This window comes from Misgurnus anguillicaudatus, chromosome 23 (assembly GCF_027580225.2).
Source record: "Misgurnus anguillicaudatus chromosome 23, ASM2758022v2, whole genome shotgun sequence".
In the NCBI taxonomy this organism is placed as follows: domain Eukaryota; kingdom Metazoa; phylum Chordata; class Actinopteri; order Cypriniformes; family Cobitidae; genus Misgurnus; species Misgurnus anguillicaudatus.
The window spans coordinates 20,756,137-20,782,091 of NC_073359.2; the positions used below are offsets into that span (position 1 = coordinate 20,756,137).

The window sequence follows — 25,955 nt, forward strand, 5'->3', positions numbered from 1 at the left end:
GACATTTTAATGACAAATTCAATTTGTATCACTGGTAAAAAGTGGTCAGTTATGTTGTCTTGGTTAATGTCAAGTTGTCATGAGAAGTTATGATGTATGGGTTAATGTCAAGTTGTCATAACAAAGACATCTCAAACAATGTCATCTTTGCAATAAAAATGACAAAACTGAACAAATGACACTTAATGACAGTTGTCATAAAAGTCCATAAAATCTCCTTCATATTCATGACACGTGTCATGTCAGCCTTATGAACACCCATTCAAGTAAAGTAAAAACTTTTTCATGTGTCGTCGACCCACAACCTAAACAGTTTATATGTGAAGAAATCCACGTATTTACTTCTCACGAGACGAGTGTTTGACACATTGTTCGGCAGATCCATACCCTGTGTAAACTACTTTCTCTCATCGCTGCTTTTTGATGGTTTTGAGAACAATTACTCACGAGTCGCCCTCTGTCATTTACAGAATTATACAACGGAGAGAACGTCAAGCATAAAAGTCTTGTAGGTTTACTGAGGAGCTTGCAGGTTCAGCAGGTTCACGTCGTAGAGTAGAGCCATGCGAAATGCAAAAGTGTAAACAAGGCTTCGACTGCACAAAGCTAAAAAGAAATCAGCAACTGTGCTGATTCCACCACTTGCCGAGTCACGTGTGAAAGGGCGTTTAAAGGAAAACACCACAGTTTTTCAATATTTTACTATGTTCTTACCTCAACTTAGATGAATGAATACATACCTATCTGTTTTCAATGCGTCCACTTCATCTTTGCACAGTGTGTCATGTATGTGTTAGCATTTAGCCTAGTCCCATTTATTCTTTAGGATCCAAACAGGGAAGAATTTAGAAGCCACCAAACACTTCCATGTTTTCCCTATTCAAAGATTGTTACATGAGTAGTTACACAAGTAAGTATGGTGGCACAAAATAAAACGTGATTTTTGATAAAAAATGAGAACTATATTGTATGGCGGAAGAGCACTTAGTTTGCAGCACTTCAGCTTCTCTGGCGCAGTAACATCATCACTCCCGTGAAGATGTTACTGTGCGCTGAGGTCGAAATGCGGCAAACTAAGTGCTCTTCCTCCATGCATTGAAAATAGATAGTTATGTATTCATTTGTCTAAGTTGAGGTAAGAACATAGTAAAATATAAAACAAATGGTGGTTTTCCTTTAAGTCAAAAGTGTAGGCTTATTTGTCAGCGTTCCACACTCTGTCTCAGTCGTGCAACGTGCAAGTGTGAATTTCCTTTCGCGACAGTTATAATAACACAAATCACATCACACCCAATAATTCAATCGTCCTTGTTTTTTTCCCACTCTAACATTTTAATTATTGCCCACTAAAAGCTGCACAGATATATTTGCTTACCTGAACTCTGGTGTCTGGTCTGAACTAGTTGATGCATGAAAACAGCACCCTGACTGGTTGACTGGCTCAAAGTATTTTGAGTATTTTAAAGCTCCACTGTGTACTATTTTTAGTTAATTCTTAGCAAAAACCCATGTTTTCTTTCAAAAGTATGTGCTCATTCATGTGTAATTACGCCCACCCCACTAATCAAAGTATTCTCGTAAGTGTAGAATCTGCTATTTAAAATACATACCGCCGTATCGCTCTCTGGCTGAATCCATGTTGTGCCTCCATCTTTGAAATACATTCGCCGACGAGGGACATTCCTGAAATTCAAGCTCCGCCTTTCGCGCTTTCAGACTACACTCACACTGGTTGCACGGAGGTTGCATGTGTAGGCGGTATACGTCATCAAGACAGACTTATTTCAGAATATTAACAATTATAAAGCTGACAATTATTCTTAGTTAATTGTGAATTGAGGTAATATGCTTATGACTTGCGAATGTAATGCTCAGTAAATTTAAATAAACCAGGCTTGATGACGTATGCAGCCTGCGACCTGCGTAGACTGAATCCTTCGGCCGCACGCCGTGATAAACCTGCGATCTAATGCTTTGATTTGAAAGCCTGTTGAAGACATATTCTCGAGGACATTAAAACAAGTCGCCAAGGAAGCGAACCGGGGATTTTAAACGACAACGGGACAGGAAAAACATCAAGACCAAAGTCAATATTGGAGTTAGTTTTCCAAGATGAGCCTCAATGGACAATGAAGTTGCTACCTTCTATTTTCACCACAGGTAATTCAGCATATTCGTTTACATCTATACAGTCTATGTTGTAAACTTGAAGTTTTATAGTTCCTTGGCTAACTATAGCATGGTTATGCAGTTAGTGTAAACACGCATGTGGTTTAAGTGTTGTTCGAACAGCCACACGCCGTCTCTCCGCCCATTTATGTAATCTGAGGTACTGAGATAAATGTTTTTCATATTTTCTGACCTCTAACGTAGCACAAACACACGGTGACAGCGCTATTTTTAGCCTTTCATTGATAAAACGCCGCTGATCTGCGCGTCTTTCGTTTCATTTTACAAGCGTGTGAAAGTTGTGCGATCTTATTTCACCAATATCAGAGAAAGCTCTTACATATACACGGACATGTAACGTTTACTTAAACATAACCATTGGACTCTGACATATTAGTTTCGCGTCCATTTAAACCTGTCATTACTCAAGCTCATGATTAAATGACAGGAGAGGAACTCGTCCACAGACCATCTCCTCAGTAATCTGGAAAGAAGCGGTCGAAAATGGACAAAAAGAGACGGATTTAAACACCAAGTGTAAACGTAATGTCTCTCTCTCGTCCACTTGTGATCTGACCGACGAAAACACATCTTAATACATCCCTGTGCGAGACACTCTATTAACAGTAAACTCTGATTACGCATGCATGAGATTATACGAGTATCTGGCAAACGTGACCGTCTCTTTTATCATAAACCCTTAAGACGCGTCAACAGCAGGAACTTATTTTAACAAGACATGCACAAAGCACACTCAACACACAGAAAACATATTTTGAAATTACGAACCACACGCATGACGAGCTACATACATGTTGTGACGAACAATTCACCGGCTGTCCACTGCTCCCCTCATCCTTAGGAAACCAAAACGTGTTATTTTCGACTAGCGCCGTTTCTCAATATGCGTTCTTGTCTGTACTTGCGTTCTTGTGGACTTGTGAAACGTCATCAGTCGCGGCCCAAGTACTGTTCCAATTCAAAGTTCGCATCAAGCCCAAGTTCACATAAAATCCCCGGATGTGTTCTTGATCCGCCCATTTTATCGAGGATGCATCAGAGGAGACTTGTGTGGACTTATGATAGCGAGGTTTCCCAGAATGCATTTCGCGTCAGGAGTTCGTTCTTCCGAGTCTGAACTTGCAAGTTCGAACTACGAAGGACACAAGTCCGAGTTTGGCGTACTTGGTATTGAGAAACGGCTTAGGTATTTGTTCCAGAGTACAGTTCAGCCACTAGTCAGAGACCGGAAGTAAAGTTCCGCGACAACGCGGGTGCGTGGATGAACCGTCTACAGAGCTTAGGCAACGTTTTAACAAATTGTGCATATTAGCTATTTAAGCAACATTGGGTCTTACACAGAAAAAATATTTTAAATATCCATATCAGCACAAATGTTTATTTATACAGCACAAACTTTATTTTGGTGTTTTTTATTTCAGTCTAACTGCATGGAGGTGATGGTATCATTTCAAGAAAAGGTATTCAACAAAACAGTGATTTAGGAAACAACAAAAATCACAACACCCTTTAGAAATAAAGTTTTTAAACCACTAAACCGTCATAAATCTTTTTAGGACAATTGTCAATAAAAACTTTGAGTAAAACAAATTACATTTCTTACCTTGCAACGCAGGAGCCCTTACGTGGCGCGACATTGTGCGCATGCGCAGTGCGTCCTTTTCCCGCCGGCAATCAAGAAGATGCGCGAAGATGAACAGCTCAGGTAGGATTATAAACTTCTGCTGTTCTGATGTCAAATTTCTTCTTGAAGTATTTGTCAGCAGGTCGCGATAAATATTGTTGCTGAGACAATTGCTTCTACTATTAGATTTAATGCTGTCGTTCTTCTAAAGTCAGTTTGTGAACGCTTCTGAACTGATTGACAGGCAGGTGTCGCTTTATTGTTTATTTGCTTTAAACACAACTCGTAGTCGCTGAGGTAATACGTTTGACAGTTTATCTAAGAAATAACTTATTTAAACTCAGCATTTTAATGACACGACGTTCGAGTACACTGTTTACCTGGTTAATTATATCGAAGTAGCACTTCAGTTAACCAGAGCGCTTAAATGCGTGAATATGTTTCAGTAGATTGACGTCACTATTTGACTCCTCCATAAAATACTGTAGTATCCTTTTGTAATTACTATGCTTTAGTAAAACAAATACCATGAACTTCGCCATATAAAATATTAAAATATATTACAGTATTTACTGTAGAGTATTTATTCATTCACTATACTGTGAATACTATACTATAGTATAAGATTAACAAGCTGTAGTAATTAATATACTGTATACTGCTAATTTGCTATACTAAATACTAAAGTATACCAATGTTTTTTTTCATTCCTTGTTTTATTATGGTACTGCCATTGTACACCACCAGGCATATTTGTATTTACAGTATGTAATGTCTGTAATGACTTATTGGTTGTATCCTTAATCCTTAGTGTTTTGGAAAAAGGTTTTACACTTACTAAAGTGTAATTTTATATTCATGATAATTTCTTAAGGTCTAGTGAAGTATATTGTGAGCATGTTGGTGTTTGTTGATGGGGACCAGACCGTAGATTTGGGATGATGAGTAGGAAAATGAGTGAAGGTCAAGACAACAGTGCTGAGGATGCTGCAAACTGACATAGGACATCACAATGACAGCTTTGGCCACCATTCGTTGCCATTCTCTCTGATTAACTATGATGTGCCAAGATCTACATCATTGCAACGGGTATATTGAAAGGCAACAGCACTGCACAACATAACACAACGCAAACCGCCCATTGCCATAAACGCCCGAATGGCACTACATCTTGTTTTGGGGAGATGTAGCACTGTGGCATTTGGCATAACTTATCTGCATTTGGCTGGCGTTCATAGTGTCTGCGGGGCTTTTTATTCCTGTGTAAACAGGCGTTCCAGTTTTGTACTCGTGCAACATAGCAGAACCTTCAAAAGTTGTATGTTTTTCCTGACTCAATCATCAACTTTCCACTAACAAAATTGATGCATGCCTTCAAATGATCCATTATGATGTCTTAAAAGGGCTGTGGGTATAAATAGCACTGAAGGACGCTCCTTGGCATCCTGAAAGGTTATCTGCCAACTAGTCATTAATTGTGGTTAATTGTCTTGGCGTTTGTTTCCATGTCAGCATAACAAAATGACCATCACTTCATTATAGCCATTTATCAAATCCAATATTTACAGAAGAGTTGTTTGGGTGTGATTTAAATGACCTGGTGTAGCACATCTTGGCCATGTAAAAATGCTAGAAGCAGATGGTCATAGCTCAAGCCTCTTCTCTTTACCCGACTTCCTTATCTCTGCCAGGACCTAAGTTTAGGGCTGTGCGCTGCTGGCACCCATAACGCACAATATTACATTTAGTGGCACGGTACACAAACACAGGTTATATTGGACGTAAACACAAACAGATATTACTCCTAAAACGCCTAAAACCTATGTTATTCTAGGATAAATACCATTATCTCCTGAGGGTTTTCAGAAAAAATAATAAGAATTGTCAACGTCTACCAAAAATGTAATATCTAAGCCTCTGTAGCACTTTAGAAACATGAAATAAAAGTAACCGGCGGTAGATGTAATGTTTCTTCATGCAGCATCAGGCGCAAATGACTTACAACCGTAATTTATACCACGGGTTTCACTTTCAGACACAAAATTTATGGGAGGAGAGTATTTAAATGAATCACGCAACACGATTGACTTAGGTTACTTTAGGGCTTCATAATGATTAATCGCGATTAATCGTTTGCAGAATAAAAGTTTGTGTTTACATCATATATGTTTGTGTACTGTGTAGAATAATTATGTATATATAAAAACGCACACACATGCATGTATATATTTAAGAAATGTTTACATGTGTATATTTGTACATTTATATTATATTTAAATGCTTAATACATAAATATATATTTTTTCTTAAAGAGTAACTAAACCCTTAACCAACTTTTTTTAGTTAATGATCTGTAAGAATGATGCTTTATTAGTGCTGTTCATTGATTTTAGTAAGTTTTTTGACATTTGGATATAAAGTGTTTCAATACTACAATATATAATGTAAAAACGTCTGAGTGCTGCCCTCTTCAGGTTGAACGGTGGCCACTGCAGTTGAATTTTCCTATTGGATGTTGGGTCCAAAAAGTAACTCGTGACGTAAGCAGGTTCAAGCTCACCACGCCCTTGTTACGATCTCACCACATGCTTGGTACGAGCTTAGTTCGTCCCCTCTATCTCCGTTGGGATCTGCCCACTTTTCTTGCATTTTTCAAATATTGCCAGTGGGTGGAGTCAGGCTCTGACCAGGGGTTTAGTTACGCTTTAAAGTTATACATGCATGTGTGTGTATTTATATACATGATTATGAAACATATATGATGTAAACAAAACTTTTACTCTGCAAACAATTAATCGTTATGCAGCCCTACTTCGGGGTTCTAGTCTCGCGTAGCCAGGGTGTTTTTTGCTGCTTTTTCTGGACAAAGCCCGCCCACAAGCTGTTTGACCGACATGTCAAACAACCAATCACAGTTTGTTTCGTCTACCGTCATGTTTCGGACTCCCCACAATAACGAGCCGGCTGGCAACAAGTCAGTTATTGAAATAACCAGTCGCAACCGAATAGCAACAACATTACTCACCATAGAACAACGTTGTGCACTTCATCAACAGCCACACCAATGAGACGCTCCCGTTAAACATCTGTTTGAAGCATATCTCTCCACTTTTTAACACATACAAGCAATTCAGGAGAACCGAACTTTTTGACTCCACTAACTGCCCCAAGCAAAACTCTTGGACGTCTTTTAGAGAGTCTATGCCACGGCCCGCGATCTTTGCATATTTTTGAGAATCCAATCTATAGCTGATTATGATAACTGGTCAGATGTGAACACGACTGATTCTATTCCTCAATGGAACGTCAGAGCTTTGTTTTCCATGGACCGAAACTAATCACGACACTCGTGTGTCCTGGAAATCCAGTTTATTTCAACCAATCATAGACGACTTTGACATTCTCACAGGGTTTCCAGAAAAGTGTATAAAAAACATCTGAGACTACAGGGCTCCAGACTAACTTTTTTCACTAGGAGCACAGTGGTCCCCAACAAAAAATTTTACCAGAAAATTTAGGGGCACACACTGTAAATCAACATGCTAACCAAATATTAACATTGCTACTAATTTCCACTGTATTACTAATAAATACTTTAATGATAGATGCAGAAAGTACAATGTGCTGTTTCAAATTCAGTGTCACATCACAAAAGGTCAAATTTACTGGTCGCACATATGCAACTGGATGTAAAATTTAGTGGCACACTCTCAAATTTTGGTGGCAGTCTGGAGCCCTGGGTTTGCGCTCATCAGTTTGCTGCTATTTGCGGCATTATTTAAGAAATGCATTTCTTAAATGGTGTTGGTCATTACAGAAATTAGATGTTTGTGCCCATGTTCTTTAGCGTCCACCTTGTCAGTAAATCACCTGCAAAATTTTCCACTCTTATCAGTGCCTTTTGGATTGCACTCGCATGCAAGTTTGCCCCATTTAGTAAACATGGCTCTTAATGTTTAGCTCTCTTCACAAAGCTATACATGTCATCTCGACTCCAAATTGTAAAAGCAGTGCTTTTGAATGCATCTGGCACAGCCCAGGTGAATTGTTCAGGATCTCATTGATTACTAGGGCTGCATAACAACTAATCGCAACTAATCGTTTGCAGAATAAACATTTTTGTTTAAGTCATATATTTGTGTGTGTACTGTGTAATAATTATGCATATATAAACACACATGCATGTTTATATTTAAGAAATAAATAAATATTTATATGTATATATAATTATAATAATATATTATACTGTATATAAATATGAATACTTAAAGGATTAGTCCATTTTCTTAAAAAAAATCTAGATAATTTACTCACCACCATGTCATCCAAAATGTTGATGTCTTTCTTTGTTCAGTCGAGAAAAAATTGACATGGCGGTGAGTAAATTATCTGGATTTTTTTTGAGAAAACGGACTAATCCTTAAATGTATACACTTTTTTAAAATTATACATGCATGTGTGTGTGTGTGTGTGTGTTTATATATACATAATAATTATACACAATACACACACATATATGAAGTAAACAAAAACTGGCGTCCCCTGGCAAATTGAAATGGGCTAAGGCAGATAAATTTGTTGCGTGTTTTTAATTGGTGGAGCACATTTGCATCAGGTCCCTATTACTTTCTTTGTTTAGCATTTTCTTCAAAAGTGTTCAGCCAGTTCAAGCGGTAGCTTATTTTTTTTACACTTTTGTGACAAGCCGTCTGGTTTAAAGTCTGTTTCTGTCCTGCATTTCTGTCATCCCTTGCCTACAATACTTACAATAGGATCTCATGTGAACGCTCGGCAGGTTAAGTAGTGCGATATCTGTTTTTGAGATATTCTAAAGATGTTTAATTTACCAGTCATGCCAGCTGAGTAATATAGAGCCTAACAAGACCACAGACAACGACGAGGAAACATTTATTTGGCTTCATGCATTTCCCTTTACAGTTTAATAATCTGGAACACAATAGCATCTGCCAACAATCAAAGTGGCGAACGCATGGAAATAAACATTCTTGTTTGTATGGGTGCTTTCTGGTTTTGTCCAATGTTTTGTACCTCATGTGGTAGCTCAGATTCGCTCAGCTAGAAGTTTTCTGTAGTCTTGAATTAGACCTTTTAGGATGGTAATAAAAATAATAGTTGTTGTGAGGTGCTGAGGTCACTCACGTGGGTGCTTGTTGTGCCAGTTCATATTGATTTTATTTCTTTAAGTTACTACCGAATGCACAGAAACGCAAACACTTTTCCATCTGTTGAATTGATGATGTTTGATTATATTATGGCATGTGAATTGGTTGCTAACGTCCTGTTTTGCCAGGAAATACAATGAATGTGTTCTGCTAATTTTACAATATGTTGTGTAAACATGACCATTTAAACATTTAAAAAGCATTTAGCGTATAAAGTCTGCAACAGAAAAAATGTGATGAATGACACCATATAGGGTTAAATGTGCTTATAGGGAATGATTTGCGTTGGTAAATGAATTTGTCATATCTGTAATTTTAAATATGTTTAGTAATGTTAATATGTGATTCATGGTTTATGGTCTATTCTGAGTTTTCCACAAAATAGTTTTGATTGCTTTATGTATAATATAGATCTATGCATATAATATTCTGATCTGCCTTTGATTTACTACGTTTCCTGTTATAAAGCTGGACGCAGTATGATAAGTGGCAGGGTAGTTTTTCCTTGTAAAGTTTATCCCAGAGTAATGAAAGAAAACCAGATGTTGTGTAATTTGAATTAAATCCAATGTGTAACTTTACTCAAAAGTATTTTTAAGTGCATTTTATGTACAAGATCTACAGGGCCACGTTATTTCAAATCGTTACTGCTTTAACACACGTTTCTTATTCTGTATAGGTTAAGGGTTTTATATAGATATACAAAAGCCGATAAACATCAAAAATGAGATTATGATATTAACCGAATGCTCTCGGCATGTATTAGACAATTATCCAATACTTTCCCTTCAAATCTGCTTAATCCCGGCCTCAGGCAATTGAAAAATACTTGTTTGTTGGCATTAAGAGTCTGATAAAAATGGTCATTTACAAGAAAACATGTAAGAAGTACATGTCAGGGTTTCGCATCTGAACTTTTTTAATCTGAACTTTCTCTAAATTGAGTGACATGTTCCTCGATATTTGGTTTCTTGACCCATTGCTCATTTCTGTTTAGGTATGTACCTTATTAATATATTGTGTTAGGTTATGATGTAAACTGTTGCAGAAAAGTGCTGGATTAAAACTTGTGAGCAAAATTTATCAAAGCAGGTCAGATCAGTACAATAGTGCCTCCTACTGGTCAAATTGGGAATGCAACAGACGAGTCTTACCTCTTTCCATTTCAGTGAATGATTTATACTGTACTGCATTTAAAGGTTGTGTTGGTTTTGTTTCAGTTTTGTGTTCCTGTATTGCATTATCAGTCCAAGTATACCTTGTAATGCACCGTAAGTCGATTTGGATAAAAGCGCCTGCCAAATACATAAATGTAAATGTCATGTAAAATATTGTCATCTTTATTTGTTAATATTTATGCAGTTACAGTAAATGTATGTGTCAAGTCTGTAGCTGTCTATTTGCAATTTAAAATGTCTTAACATTTTTGACAAGTACTGTATGTACTACCTATTGTGTATAAATGTACTGTAAGGTTAGTGTTTAATTTTTAATGATAATTAATTTATATGTATATTTTATACATTTATGTCTTACTGTGATTTTTCAACTTTTGCAGTACTATTTAAACAGATAGATGGCATAGTTAAATTTGTAACCACCACAGGCTTTAATTTCATTCCTGTGCAGTCCAGTTTTTGGCTGTGTGTGCACCCTGATGACCTGTGAGATGTATACAGTAAACAGTTCTAGCTGGTCGGATGGCACCGCTCCCATTCAGGGATGGTGTCCAGACTCCTGTCGTTTTGTTCGCATCCCTATCTAAGCAAGACTTTCTGCTGTCATTTCTCACTGAGCGTGTCATTATAGCAGCCATAGTTTTATTTTGGGTGTTTATGTAGACGTTTTAAACCAAAGCGCAGTCAAGGCACTCTTTTTTGGACATCTCACAATGAAAAATGCTGTTATGGTTAAATATTTGTATGGTTAAATAAGATATTTTTTAAATGGCTTATATAATTTAAGAGCCTTGTGAATGTACTTAATTATAAATGACTTAAAATAACCTCTTACATGTTTTCTGTTGTTGTATATTTTGTGTATTTTCAGATGCTCCAGAAAAAAATAGACAGCCGTTTGCTTGAACCTGCTTGCGGGTTTGCACCTCTCTGAACCGTATGCTGGCTTTTGGATTTAGTAACCCACACAGGTACTGGTTACCTGCGTTCCCTCCTCTCCCCACCTAATGTTCCCAAAATCTCTGGCCAAATCACATTCCTCAGCCATCGTCACAATGGGAGAACTGTTTGATGGTTAGTCTCTCCCTCTTAGGTATTCCTCTTATTTAGAAACCTGAAGCAGATAGTAGTCCTGTAAATGTTGCTGACTGTTTAAAAAAAAAGTATTTTGAAGTTTATATGTAAAATTATACATATGAGATAAAATACTCATTAATAATTTTTTTTTATTAAAAAAGTGTTATCTAAAAGTAGAAACGTACAGTGGTTATACTCACAAAAAGCGCAAGCATCGTAAATTATAATGACGCCTTTAATGCAGAAAAAATTGAGGATTGAAAAAGTTGATAACATGGTGACCTGTCAATATCCGTTAAATATGTTTCATTTTACGCTTTACTCTTTGAAGATGAATTTGCCAAAAAAGTGAACTTTTCCGGCAGAAGGAACTCTGGGAGAAAGAAGTCCAAAACAAAACATCGCATGATAGTCTTTAAGCAGTTCCATCTGTCCAGCTGAATTTCAGGCTAATAGCCTGTGGCGCATCAGTCCGTTCCCCTAACTCCCGCAACCTGACTCTGTCCTATTAAATCTCTCCATTTCTCCAAAAAAAGATCTGAATGAAAGAGAAAAAGAAGGCATCGAACAGACTTAAGTCAACAGGGTTGTGATAGTGATGATGATGGTGGTAGCGGCGATGAAGCTCAAGCCCTAATTAAGGAAAAGAAAGGACCTCAGGCACCCAGTGATGTGGAAAAAAAGGGCTCATCATTGTGGTGTGTTTTTTTAAGGACCGCTCGCTCTGTGAGCAGATGACTGCCGCTCACCTTGCCACGGGGTCTGCGTGAGATTGGTTCATTGTCAAGGATTTTTTTTTACCCATGATTCCATATGGTATGGAGTGGGCTACATGTTGCCCAACATGCCAGTGCAAATGTTTTCTCAATTAGGTGTCTTATCTCCGGTGAGTGCACTAGCATCAGATGAAGCTTGCTGACAGCGTAATGGCAGCAAAAACCACGGAAGGCTCCATCAAATGGCAGCTCTGCTACGACATCTCGGCCAGGACTTGGTGGATGGTAAGTTGGCAGCGTCCAGACTTATTTTTCTTCTTAATCATTAAAAAAAATTTTTTTTAAAGAGAACATTCCCTCCATCGACGAATATTTTAGTTTATCTCCTGTATTTTGTTTTGCATAACAGCTTCTTTGTAATTCCTTTAACATTTGTCTCTTTAATCTGCTTCGATTTAATTGTCCACTTTGTTAAAGATGTCACAACAATTGACACGTAGTTCCTTTTTTTAAACACTTAAAAACAAAAGATTGTCAGATAATTTTCTCACCTAACCCATTCATTCATAACTTTTCTGCTGTCACTCCACATCCGCAAATGAGACGTCCCGTGCAGCTTTTCCCAGCGTATGTCCCGGCTTTCCGCATGAAGTTTCGCGACAGATCCCAAAGTAGGAAATAATAGTTGTGTTGATTCCTTTAATCCCTTGTTTACGCTGAGGTTTTGGGGTGCCCGGGTTGCACGCGTGGTCGGTCGGTGCACGAGTGCGAGACACGGTGCTCAGCTATGACACTCCGTCGCCGCAATTAAAGCGTGGAGAGAAGAAAAAAACTCCTGGGACAACACGTACTCTGTGCCGGGGCAGATTAACTTGCTTGTTGTGGTCAGCGAGGCCAGACAACCTTTGACATTACTGTCGCTCCAACAGAAATGAGGAGAGGGGCAGAGAGGGAAAAAAGACTTTGGTTTGTAGATCCCAAAGAGATGAGGAGGGGTAAAGATTCACAATAGTCTATTGTGGCCGGCAGTTACAAATGAGCCGCGTCGGGTACATAAAAGGCTTTTTGGAACGCTCCGTATTCATTAGGCAATGATTCATTAACCCGGCTTGAACTTTAACAGCATCCTTGTCTTTATTATTACCTTCATTATTATAATTGCGTTTTTCTTAACTAACTTACATGTCTGACATAACTGTTTAAATAAAAAGTGCTTGTGTTGGTCTGGGACAATAACTGTATAATTTCCCGGCTAGGGGTACAGATCTTAGATTGCGTATCCCCCCTCCTTGCACTTTTCCCCTCCTGCAACCTCACCCGGGTCACCGGCATGTCTCCCTGTGCGGCACCGGTGAGGAAAGTTGGTTAGAGAGAAACTGGAGTACGTGTTTCATAGCTTTACTGACTTTATAGGAAACTGCTTAAGTACCTAGATTAAAGAAGGGGAAATGTTATATTCTGGATCTGCGTTGAGGGCTAAGCGAGATGGGTGCAAATGTGTACAAATTCTTCTGTATGATGTGTAGTTGGACCAGGTCTGAGCTGAGAGGGATCGTGGGAATGTGAGACTGCAGATCAAAACTTTGAGGATTGTCCTTTTTAGCTTTATTTTGTCAGTTCAGCTTGATTAGAAACGTTTTTAGACATTTGATTTGTGATTTTGTTAGTATTAAGTAGTTGAATTTTTTTCATTTTGGGTTATATTTTGGTTTCTTAATGTCGGTCCCATTGCACGACACATAGACCTACCAAATTTTTTTTATCATAATAAGTGAGATTTTTAGTGATTTGGCAACATGAATGGGGTGTAATGTGAATTTTGTAGCATTAAAATATATTTATAAAATTATGTAGTTAATTAGGATTTCAAATTGTTTTATCTGTCTGTTCAGATTTAATGCTTTAAATAAAAAAAACACATGCATAATTTGCAAATATTGTGTGTATTTAACATAATGTAGACTTTACATAGTTAAATTGTCACTAGTTACACTACAAATATTGTCCTAATGTAAAATATTGTATGGTTAAAGTTAGATCAAGATTGTATGTCTTGTTTTGTATACTTGGTGTAGTCAGCTTCAACACCGATATCAGCAAAAATATATTTTAAATGTAATATAATATAAAATTAAATATAATCTGTATGCCCTGTTTTTCTTCTACAAATTTTTACAAATTTGCATACATTTTTATATTATTTTAATTATTTTTTTCCTATTCGGATCTTAAAGACAGCCTGGTTCAGAAATGTATTATTCAAATTCCTTTGTTTATTTGGTTTGTTTGTTTTATATTTAGTCTTTAAAATAAACTAATAAATCTGTTAGAGCTTAAACATAGTAATTGAAAAAAATTTTGGTAGCGATGGATGCTCATTTATTTTTTAAGCAAATTAATTAATGCATTCAAAGACAGGACCTTGCTAAAACCTGGCAACTTTTTCCATTTTTTTCTTCTTTTCCATCCCGACAACCAATGAGCTGATTTGTATTTAATGTTATTCTAAAATATACCCAATTTAATGCAATCAACACATAAATTAATTATTTCCGATTTAAGATTTTGCTTTGGTGTAATCAAAATAATTCACTTGATTGTCACATTTGGACGTACTGTACACGTTTAGCAGATCACTTGTAAAACTAATAAGTTTGGATCTTTAAAGAGCATAAGAAAGCTACACACCGAAATCTGCTAATAATTAGATCACATTCGGCCGTTTGTATGTGTATATCAAACCTTATACAGTGATATGTGATACAAGTGCTTATTTTCATTGCTTGAAATTATTTGTCACAATTAACCCCGCACCGATTCCTAAGGTGCTTGAGGTTAGGGTGGCAGATCGCGAGTGCTGTCCACTCACCAGTGCACTAATGCCGCTATGATGGGATCTCGTACCACCTGAGGGGCTAATGAGATTTTATCCTCTGTACAATTGGCACTTCTTTAATCTGCTTGTCAGTGAGCAGACACCCCCGAGAGGCACTAATGTGTCGGAAGGCAGAAGATCATTATAAGTGCCATCTTCCACTGGTGTCAACCGTGTTACAAAATTAGGTTAAAATAGATAGAAAACACTGTTGGGTTACTTAAGCCTTCTGTGTAAATTTGCAAGTTAAATATATACGTAATTTAAATCTGTATTGCATTCATTTTAAATTAAAAACGTATATTTGTCCCTATTGTACCCGTCTAATGTAAAACAATTTAAATTAAGGTCTTAAGGCGACCTTGATGATTGACATTGGCGTGTATTTAATAGAGAATAAATGATGCATGGGTTTGCAATCGTTTCTTTTATTGCATTTAGATTATTATAACTTAATCATTTATACGACTCCAAAATGGTAATTATGTTTCATTACCACGTGTTGATGCCCTGGCTGCTTTATCTTTTTATGTAAATTATAAATTATTTAATGTATTGTTACTGTTTTTTCATGTGTATATTTTTAGAATAACGAACAAATTGACATTTATGAATAAAGGGTAATCAAGGTATAAAAATGTATAATTTTTATGTTAAACCAAATAGTTTAAAGAAACACCGCCGCTTTATTTATTTCCGTCTGCTGAAACGAATTATCCTTTGTCGGAACGCTAAATTCACATAACGAAACTTTAAAACAAATCTGTTTTGGCATTTGCAAATCGATTGTGACACCTTGTTTTACTCCACGTCCCGTTTTGCTGCCTGTTGTCTGGACGGCGTGCTCGAGCGTGTGTCATGTCGAAGTGGAAGATGTTTCTAATTTGTCCTCCACCGTGGACTACGGAGAAATGATTAGAGAGGAGGAAATTGGAGGATTAAAATTGTCTGCTTGAACTTCCTGAGCACTGCATGCTTTCTCAGCGTCTCTGCTCAGGGACTTCCAGGCCGAGCCCTGAAGCGAGGGAGCAGCCTCTTTATCCGACTCATTCAGACCTCCAGAGCGAAGGCTGGTGCTCGGTGAAGGAGTGCTGGGTGCACACTGAGCTTACAGTGACTCTCAATCTGTTAATGTGCTTTGCATTACCAGCCTTGAGTGACTCATTGCCTGCCTGATGGAGTCAGAATAGTTTTGAATGGGTGACTACAGCCCCTTTAAAGGAGAACACCACCATTTTTTTTATATTTTGCTATGTTCTTTCCTCAACTTAGATGAATTAATACATACCTATATTTTTTCAATACGTGCACTTTTAATCATTGTACAGTGCTTCTTGAATGTGTTAGCATTTAGCCTAGCCCCATTCATTCCTATGGCTCCAAACAAAAGTTTTATATTTATGCCACCATACTTACTCGTGTAACTACTCATGTAACAGTCTTTAAATAGGGAAAACATGGAAGTGTTTGGTGGCTTCTAAATTTATCCCTGTTTGGATCCTAAAGGAATGAATGGGGCTAAATGCTAACACATTCACGATGCACTGTACAAAGATTAAGGTGCAGGCATTGAAAAAAAGGTATGAATTAATTCGTCCAAGTTGAGGTAAGAACATAGTAAAATATTGAAAAACGGTGGTGTTTTCCTTTAAAGAGCAATGCTATTACAGTACGTGTTTTCGGTGAACTAAATATATATTTTGGTATGAGTTTTGATGTAGGGGAGACTAGGACTAGATGACTTTATAAGAAGTCAAAATAGGTAGAAGTAAACAAATACCTTTAAGCAGTGGTTCTCAAACTGGGCCCCCTGAAATGATGCCAGAGAGGCCCCGGTTTTATGACATTTTATAAAATAAATTAATTTATTATAAATTCTGTGTATTTAAATCTCAGAAAAATAAGGCTACTAACCAACAGCACTAAATTGTATAATTAAATATGTTTTGTTTAAAGGATTAGTCCATTTTCTTAAAAGAAAAATCCAGATAATTTACTCACCACCATGTCATCCAAAATGTTGATGTCTTTCTTTGTTCAGTCGAGAAGAAATTATGTTTTTTGAGGAAAACATTGCAGGATTTTTCAAATTTTAATGGACTTTAATAGAGCCCAACATTTAATACTTAACTCAACACTTAACAGTTTTTATCAACGGAGTTTCAAATGACTATAAACAATCCCAAACGAGGCATAAGGGTCTTATCTAGCGAAACGATTGTCATTTTTGACAATAAAAATTACAAATATACACTTTTAAAGTACAACTTCTCGTCATGTAGATCCGGTCGTGATGCGCCATCTGACCCCACCCAATACGTCATGACGTCAAGAGGTCACAGAGGACGAATGCGAAACTCCGCCCCAGTGTTTACAAGTGTGTTGAAAGAGGACCGTTCCGACATTGTTGTATGTCAACTAATTAATGTCTTTGTGTCAGTTTATTGTTTAAAATGGTCCGCAAATGTGCGTTTTATATATGTAACATGTGAACTCCCTACGTCACTACGCATTTACGTTAGGTCGTGCTGGACCGGACCTAGACGAAAAGTTGTGGTTTAAAGTACATATTTTTTATTTTTCTTGTCAAAAATGACAATCGTTTTGCTAGATAAGACCCTTATGCATCGTTTGGGATCGTTTATAGTCCTTTGAAACTCTGTTGAAAAAAACTTTTACGTGTTGAGTTAAGTGTTAATTGTTGGTGTCTATTAAAGTCCATTAAAATGAGAAAAATCCTGCAATGTTTTCCTCAAAAAACATAATTTCTTCTGGACTCAACAAAGAAAGACATCAACATTTTGGATGACATGGTGGTGAGTAAATTATCTGGATTTTTCTTTTAAGAAAATGGAATATTCCTTTAATTCAAATATTACGTTTTGCAATCTTGTATGTCATAAATTTTCTTTGCATTCACAGGACAGTTTGAGAACCACTGCCTTAAAGTTTTAACTATAAGTAACATTTTCATTGTTATTGCACAGAAAAATAGTGCAGTTTATTGAACACAATGATCTTTATTGACCATATTTATTTTTACAACGTTTGTCACACTACATAAAATTGTCGTTTAAGAACCCATGTAGATATTTTGTGAAATTCAAACAGTAAAAAACGTATGAAATAATATAATTAATAAAACAATACAAATATACCAGCATATCAAACCAACTACTGTAGCTGGCCAGAAACTGCAACTCATTGTGTGTTCATATGTTCATAATAAAAAATCTTTACAGTTTAATCTTTTGTTTAAAATCTTCCAGTGTTATATAGTTGCTCCTTGGCTTAAAGTATACTAGTGTGGTTTTGTTCTCCCACGAGTTATTACAAAATTATAATGTTGGTATTTAGTTTAAAAGGGTTGAATTCACTAAAATTATAGTAATCATAGAGGTATTTGAAACCAATGTACAAACCACAGCAACAGTAAACACATATTGTTGGACTTTAAATGTAAAACCTTGTGACAACTAGCCCCCGTCTCACAATTGTAGCGATTTGATGTCATGATTTTTTGTGTCTATATGTCAAGTTTTTTTCTATGTAATATATTTGCAGTACCCAGCATTATAAAATGTCTGATTTTGTAAAAATAGTTACTCTGGTGCCTCTGTAGTATCTACCGGACATTCTGCTTGACTTACACAAAGGCTCTAATATCCGTTCGTATATTTAATGTCTTTTGCAAAAAACGTAGCTTCAGGGCGCCTTTGGCTTTTTTGCAATGTGATGTATATCAGTGCAGATTTAGGAGCCTAGTGGTTTGTGCCCAGTTCCAAGAGCTCGTTTTATCCCGTGGATTTATTTATACTTTTTCGCTTATTAAAACTGCCTGAAGCTGTGAAATGCGCGTTAGAATAAATTAATAAACGTAGCGATGCATGATGTGCTCGGACGATATTGACAGGTGAATTTTAGCATTCTCTGAAGCTTTCACTTGGCACGCCGTTGTTTTGTTGGCTTTCTATCAAGAGACGTGAAGATTTGGATGAGGTTCTGCGTAAAAAAAAAAAAAAACGAGGAAGTGAGGGAAGCTGAATTTGGAGTCAGTTCAAGATATTAAAGGAAAACCTTTGTGTCTTATCAAATATGTGGGGCCATTTTGTACGCTTTTAAAAAAATAGATGCTCCGTAATTGATTTTTACTGTTAAAATAGTGATACTTGACAGGTTTTTTATATGGGTACTAATTGTACTGAACGTTAAAACTGTATATTCATCTATAGAAAAGATTTTCAGAGCATTAGGATAAAGGAATTTCTTAATTATTTTTTTCCTTACATGTCTATAATATGCAGTCTTGTCACTTATTTCACACTTTATGCATATTATATGTATAACGTGCTACATTTCTCCATTAAAGGGCAGTAGACAGGTTGATGGCTACTCCCAGTGGCCAGGTTGTCACTGCCATGTGACACCTATACCCTTGCCAAGGCCAAATGGCCTTTCTAATCATGCAATGAGGGATGAGGATGAAATAGCCCGACTGCCATAAATATTCCTTCCCGTACATTCAAAGTGTTTGCGTTCGTCTGTATTTGACCTGATAGTATCAGTGCGACGTTTGTTCTGTCGTCTCGCTGATACCTTTGCTCCCCCCGCTCCTGATCTAAGCCCTTCTCTGTGTCTGTGCTTTGGAATGAAAGGATCAATTGTGTGGAAGAGATGCATGTGAAATCCCTGCAGTCTGGGGGGGGGGGGGGGTTAAGGGTCGCTATGTGAGAAAAAGGACCCTTTTCTATTTCTGGCATGGGACTCCGTATAACGCTGATCTTCGCAGGACGCCCCCCTCGTTTCTGTTTCTCATTCGACCGAGCGCTCCGTCCCTTACTTTCTCCCCCAGAGATCCATGGCTACTGGCCAAGACAGCTGGGTCTTTGGGCCGGTCTGATGCCATGTTATGACAATAAGAGTGAAGATGCTCCCTTTTTTGGCTCTTTGGTGAACCCGGGTAGAGGAGATATCCCTCTTTGAGCTCTGAATTAATGAGATTGTGATCTGTAAACTACACCTATGACAGAGTAGCTATTTTTATTGTCGTATTGATTGTATGTGTATGTATATTTGCTGGTCTCCTAGTTAATTTTACATGCAGTGTCAATATTTTCAATATGCCGTGTCATCACTAAAGTGCCTAGTGAATACATAAAAAGTTGTGCATTTTGGGTTGAAAACGTTGTTGTGTAAATGTGGACTTTTTAAGTTTATAAAGATTTTAATGTTACACTTTATTACCTACAGTAGCCTTGCAATACCATTTCTTCTGCAGTACGCTTGCTATTATTGTATTTTTTGCCATGAAAAACTGTGTTAGATTATAGTGTTAGGTGTGCAAAGGTTGTGGGTTTTGATCCTAGGCCTGTAGCTTGAATGAACTGTAAGTCGATTTGGTTTAAAGGGCATAAATTGTGTAGGTATAAAGTAGGGATGCACGATATATCGACCAACATATCGTTATCGCCCGATAACTGCTTATTTTTAATATTATCGGTTATCGGTCTGATAGCAAAATTAAACCGATAAATGAAAGCCGATAAATGATGGATTATTTTGGTTTGTTGAACCACTTCACTTGCTCATTGCTGGCCATGTGAAGTTTTGATTGGTGCTTTCTGTGACATAGCAGGAAGATGACACGTGTTGCGGGCTTAAGAAGAGTATGCTAGTCTAGCGCAAAGACAAGATGTCCGCGGTCTGGGAGTTTTTCATTGTGAAAATAATATGAATATTTATCGGCCTATATATATCGGTTATCGGTCCCCAAATATAAAGAGTTAACGGTTATCGGTATCGGCCAAAATTTCCATATCGGTGCATCCCTAGTATAAAGCTAACATTTTAAAAGGGACACTCCACTTTTTTTGAAAATATACTCATTTTCCAGCAGTAAATGAGTATATTTTCAAAAAAAAATGGAGTGTCCCTTTAAGACTGGCCTGCTTTGGCAAGTAAAAGTTGCATCAACTGGCCCAATACACTTTTTACAGTCTATTGTTAAGCCTTACATATTGTTGTTGCCACTTACAAATCAGTTTAGCATCGAATTCCATGTTTGGTTAAGAATATTGTGTTTACTTTTGTGCCATTTATACCCAATTATGCATAATGTAACTAAAACTGGCTACTTTTTAATAAACTCATTTTCCAGCTCCCCTAGAGTTAAACATTTGATTTTTACCGTTTTGGAATCCTTTCAGCTGATCTTCGGGTCTGGCGCTAGCACTTTTAGTATAGCTTAGCACAATCCTTTTTTTTTTTTTTTTTTTTTTTTTTTTTTATTTTTTTTTTTTTAGTTTTTTTTTTTTTTTTTTTTTTTTTACTAATTTACAAAGCAATTACAAACAAAATAGGTACAATATAATATCTTTCTATAAATCTTACATTTGTATCTTATCAAATACATACAAAAAGGGTAGAAGAACATGGGGCATAGAAATAAGGCAATTAAAAAAAAAAAAAAACAAATAGAATGTATATTCAAAAGAAACCAAATCACAAGGGCAATCAATCAATAAGAATGTTTATAAAAGACGCCAGTTTTACAGCATTCTTATTATTACACAATTTCAAAGATTTATAAAAGAGATTTAACTCATTCCTCCAATGTGTTATGTTAGGGCGTAATTTGAAAAAACGGCATTTATGTATGAAAAATTTACTTATCAGGATGATGTTGTTAATGCCAAAGTCATTGATATCATTGTGAAAAATTCCAAATTTTATATCATTAATTGTTAAATTCATTATCTGAATTCCTTTGGACACAAGTAATTGTATAAGGTCCAGCCAAAACCTCTGTACAATATCACAACCAACTTAGCACAATCCATTGAATCTGATTAGACTATTAGCATCACGCTAAAAAATAACCAAAGAGTTTGATATTTTTTCTATTTAAAACTTGACTCTTCTGTTTTTACATCTGGCACTACCACTTTTAGCATAGCTTAGCATAATCCATTGAATCTGATTAGACCATTAGCAGTGTGCTAAAAATAACCAAAGAATTTTCAATATTTTTCCTATTGAAAACTTGACTCTTCTGTAGTCACATCATGTACTAAGACAGACAGAAAATTAAAAGTTGTGATTTTCTAGGCAGATATGGCTAGGACTATACTCTTATTCTGGCGTAATAATCAAATACTTTGCTGCTGTAACATGGCTGCAGGAGGCGCAATGATATTACGCAGCAGCCTAAAATAGTCCCCTAAGTAACTTTCAATGGCAGGGAACTATTTTTGGCCACTGCGTAATATCATTGCGCCCCCTCCAGCCATGTTACGGCAGCAAAGTCCTTGATTTTTACGCCAAAATGAGGGTATAGTTCCTAGCCATATCGGCCTAGAAAATCACAACTTTTAATTTTCCATTGGTCTTAGTACACGATGTAACTACAGAAGAGTCAAGTTTTAAATAGGAAAAATATCCAAACTCTTTGGTTATTTTTTAGTGTGATGCTAATGGTCTAATCAGATTCAATGGATTATGCTAAGCTATGCTAAAAGTGCTAGCGCCAGACCCGGAGATCAGCTGAATGGATTCCAAACTGGTAAGAATCAAATATTTAACTATGGGGAGCTGGAAAATTAGTATATTTTCAAAAAAATTGGAGTGTCCCTTTAAGACTGGCCTGCTTTGGCAAGTAAAAGTTGCATCAACTGGCCCAATACACTTTTCACGGTCCATTATTATTGTTGAGCCTATCATATTGTTGTTGCCACTTACAAATCAGTTTAGCATCGAATACCATGTTTGGTTAAGAATATTGTGTTTAGTTTTGTGCCATTTATACCAAATTATGCATAATGTAACTAAAACTGGCTACTTTTTTTTCTTATTTCGTATATATTTTATTACCAATAGGTTTGGTGCAATAGCTTAGAAATACCGATATCAGCTCTGTTAATTTGAGGATGTTTCTCTCAGGATGTAAACCAGTGGAAATGAGTGCTAAGCAAGGTATGGATTGTGCCATGGCACCAAGCCATTCATCTACCAATTATAGCCTCGACCCAACACGCTCTTTCATTTTAGCAGTTTGGCACACTTGTTCCTGTCTGTTTCCGTGTTCTCCAAACCGCACTCATCAGTTTGTTTATAAAGTTTCTGCTGTCATGTCTCACTTGATGCTCGTCTTTCCGTGAACACCGTGCAAGTTGTACGAACCCGCACCCGAGTATTCAGAATGTGTGTTGTCTTTTTTTGTCATGAAAGAAATGGAAACAGATTCCAAAAACACCATCTGGTATTTGGAGGGGTATATTTGCGTCTGTATCTGTGTGTATGTGTGTGTTGGGGGGGGAGTGAAAAGTGTTTTTTCTTTCTTTATAGCTTTCTTGGTCTCCAGCCACCCACCGTTTTGCTGCCAAAAAAAGGTGTAAGTCGCCTATTGAAGGGGAAACGTGGGTAGTATTTGTGGGTGCGGTGCTTCGCTGGTATCACTGGATCACAGCCAGAGCTATTATCTCTTTCTAGTCTTCAACAGCACCACCCCACTCACCTGCTCCGAAATATCTGACAAAGTGATCTGCAAAGATTCAATTATTTGATTTATGATCACAAATCGTAGCTAGTGACCCATGGCTTGTATTGTGAAGGACACTGACGTGTAAAACGATATCGTCTTACTGTTAATGAATCGGTTGCAAAATATTGGAAATATCTGGTAATATTGGAAACTTTCCATGGAAATTACGTGGGAATATTTAGGAATTGTGGCACATTATTGAGGATCACTCAGATATTGAGGAAGCTAATGTTTGAATGTAAATTACCCAAAATGTACAAATAATTTTATTTAATTCCTTTAATTTCCAACTTGGAAAATTCTTCCAAAATTCCAGAGCTGAAGCTTGTTTTACGTGTATGTGCACGTTTTAAATGGAAACTAAAGGTATAAATTTTAAGCTTTTTTCTAAAAATGTTTCATCTGTTGCATTTTATAGTATTAATAATGTCATGCTTTATTACATTTTATGTGTCAAAAAAATTTAAAGGCTTCCTATCCCATGGTGGTTTTTTTGACAATAATTTAGATGAGAGGATAATTACAGGAGATCAAATCTAGATTGCCACTTAATTCATTAAGAGTGCTAGACTGGATTTGGAGAGATTAGAGAATGATAAGAGATGAGTGTATTTGTTGGGTGGCAAAGCTGATGGAGGCAGGACATACAGAGGACACAGAATGTGTGTTTGTGTGGGAGACGGAGAGACTCGACAGATGTTACCAAAATAAGGAGATTAAATATTATGACCACAACTGCAATCGCTTCTAAAACTCTCTTATTGGCCCGAAAATAAGAGAATTGGCCTACTTTATAAGGTCATAGGATGTCCATAGTTCCCTATTTAATCACTGCTTACCTCACATTTACCATTAGAAGAATGGTGACGTGAATGTATAATTATTGTGGAATTAATAATAATAATAATTAGATTATTATATTAATTAATTTCCATATGTAATAATTATTATAAGTAATCTCTATATAGACTGGTCACAAAATAGTCCCTAAATGTCACTGGGGGGGTACTAGGGGGTCCATATTAGTACCTTAAAGGTACATATTGGTACCAAATGCATACATAACTGTACATAAGTTGGACATATTGCCCCAGTGACAGCTTGGGACCATTTTTTAACATAACAGTGTAAGATTAAATCATTAAACCATCATTTGACATATAAAAAAAAAGATTTACTGGGTTTCAATGTAGCTTATTTTTTAAATTAGATTTTGTTAGACCACTTTAAGCCATGCATCAAATTTATTTTGCACCCAGCTTTACATTTTGACACAACACCCATTTATTTATTCAAAATCACTATAATGCAGTCTTTCATTACTTATTGCTTTGTAATCCCAAGGCGTTGATTTAAAGGAAAACACCACCTTTTTCCAATATTTTACTATGTTCTTATTTTAATTTAGACTAATTAATACATACCTATCTTTATTCAATGTGTGCACTTAATCTTTGTACAGCGCATCGTGAATGTGTTAGCATTTAGCCTAGCCCCATTCATTCCTTAGGATCCAAACAGGGATGAATTTAGAAACCACCAAACACTTCCATGTTTTCCCTATTTAAAGACTGTTACAAAATAAAATGTGGCTTTTTTAGGGGGTAAAAAATGAGAACTATATTGTATGGCGGAAGAGCACAGATGTTACTGCGCGCCGAGGTCGATGTGCTGCAAACTAAGTGCTCTTCCGTCATACAAAATAGTTCTAATTTTTTATATGCTTAAAAAATCGCCACGTCTTATTTTGTGTCACCATACTTACTCATGTAACAGACTTTCAATAGGGAAACATGGAAGTGTTTGGTGGCTTCTAGTTTCATCCCTGTTTGGATCCTAAGGAATGAATAGGGGTAGGCTAAATGGACGCGCTGTACAACGATTAAGTGCACGCATTGAAAAAAGTTTTATTTTGTGCCACCATACTTACACGTGTAACTACTCATGTAACTTTAAATAGGGAAAACCTGGAAGTGTTTGGTGGGTTATAAATTCATCCCTATTTGGATCCTAATGAATGAATGGGGCTAGGCTAAATGCTAACGCATTCACAGTGCGCTGTACAAAGATTAAGTGCACGCATTGAAAAAATATAGGTATGTATTCATTCGTCTAAGTTGAGGTAAGAACATAATAAAATATTGAAAAACTGTGGTGTTTTCCTTTAAAAGAGATTGCAAGTTTGCACTTTACATGCTGGATGTTAACTTTCCATTCCCCCATCTTCACCCATCTCATTAAATTGATTCAGAGCTGTGCCTTCCTCGTGGGGAAGCTCCATTACTTATGTTTGCCCAGTGCAGGGTACCTCATGACCCTCCTGAACCTGTCCCCGTGCTACACATGCTTCCAACAGGGGGTGCTGCTGACCCTATGACTCTAGGGGGTGGTTAACAGCTGTCGGGGGCATCTCTGGAGGCCAGCATCCCTGCTACAGCACACAAGGGCAGGGAAGAGTTTCACAGACAGTAGATTTAGTCAAATGGCTTAGATGACACCCGAAGTGATACCTTCACTGTAAATTCTGGGTTGTGCCCAAAATCTGGGTTGTGTTTGAGAGATGGCATGTTCCC

The 25,955-nt window shown here is 36.8% G+C and overlaps 1 protein-coding gene across 6 annotated transcripts in view; it reads left to right on the forward strand.

Moving 5' to 3' along the window:
• Nucleotides 1-11,462: 11,462 nt before the first annotated feature.
• nfia (nuclear factor I/A) overlaps nt 11,463-25,955 on the forward strand; it is a 186,726-nt gene continuing 172,233 nt past the window's right edge. The window contains exon 1 of one of the 6 annotated variants that reach the window (XM_055218426.2): nt 11,463-12,253. In XM_055218426.2, coding sequence (XP_055074401.1) covers nt 12,158-12,253 — 96 coding nt within the window. In that variant the 5' untranslated portion in view covers nt 11,463-12,157. The remainder of the gene's footprint in view (nt 12,254-25,955) is intronic. The other 5 variants (XM_055218428.2, XM_055218425.2, XM_055218427.2 and 2 more) reach the window with 5 other exon arrangements.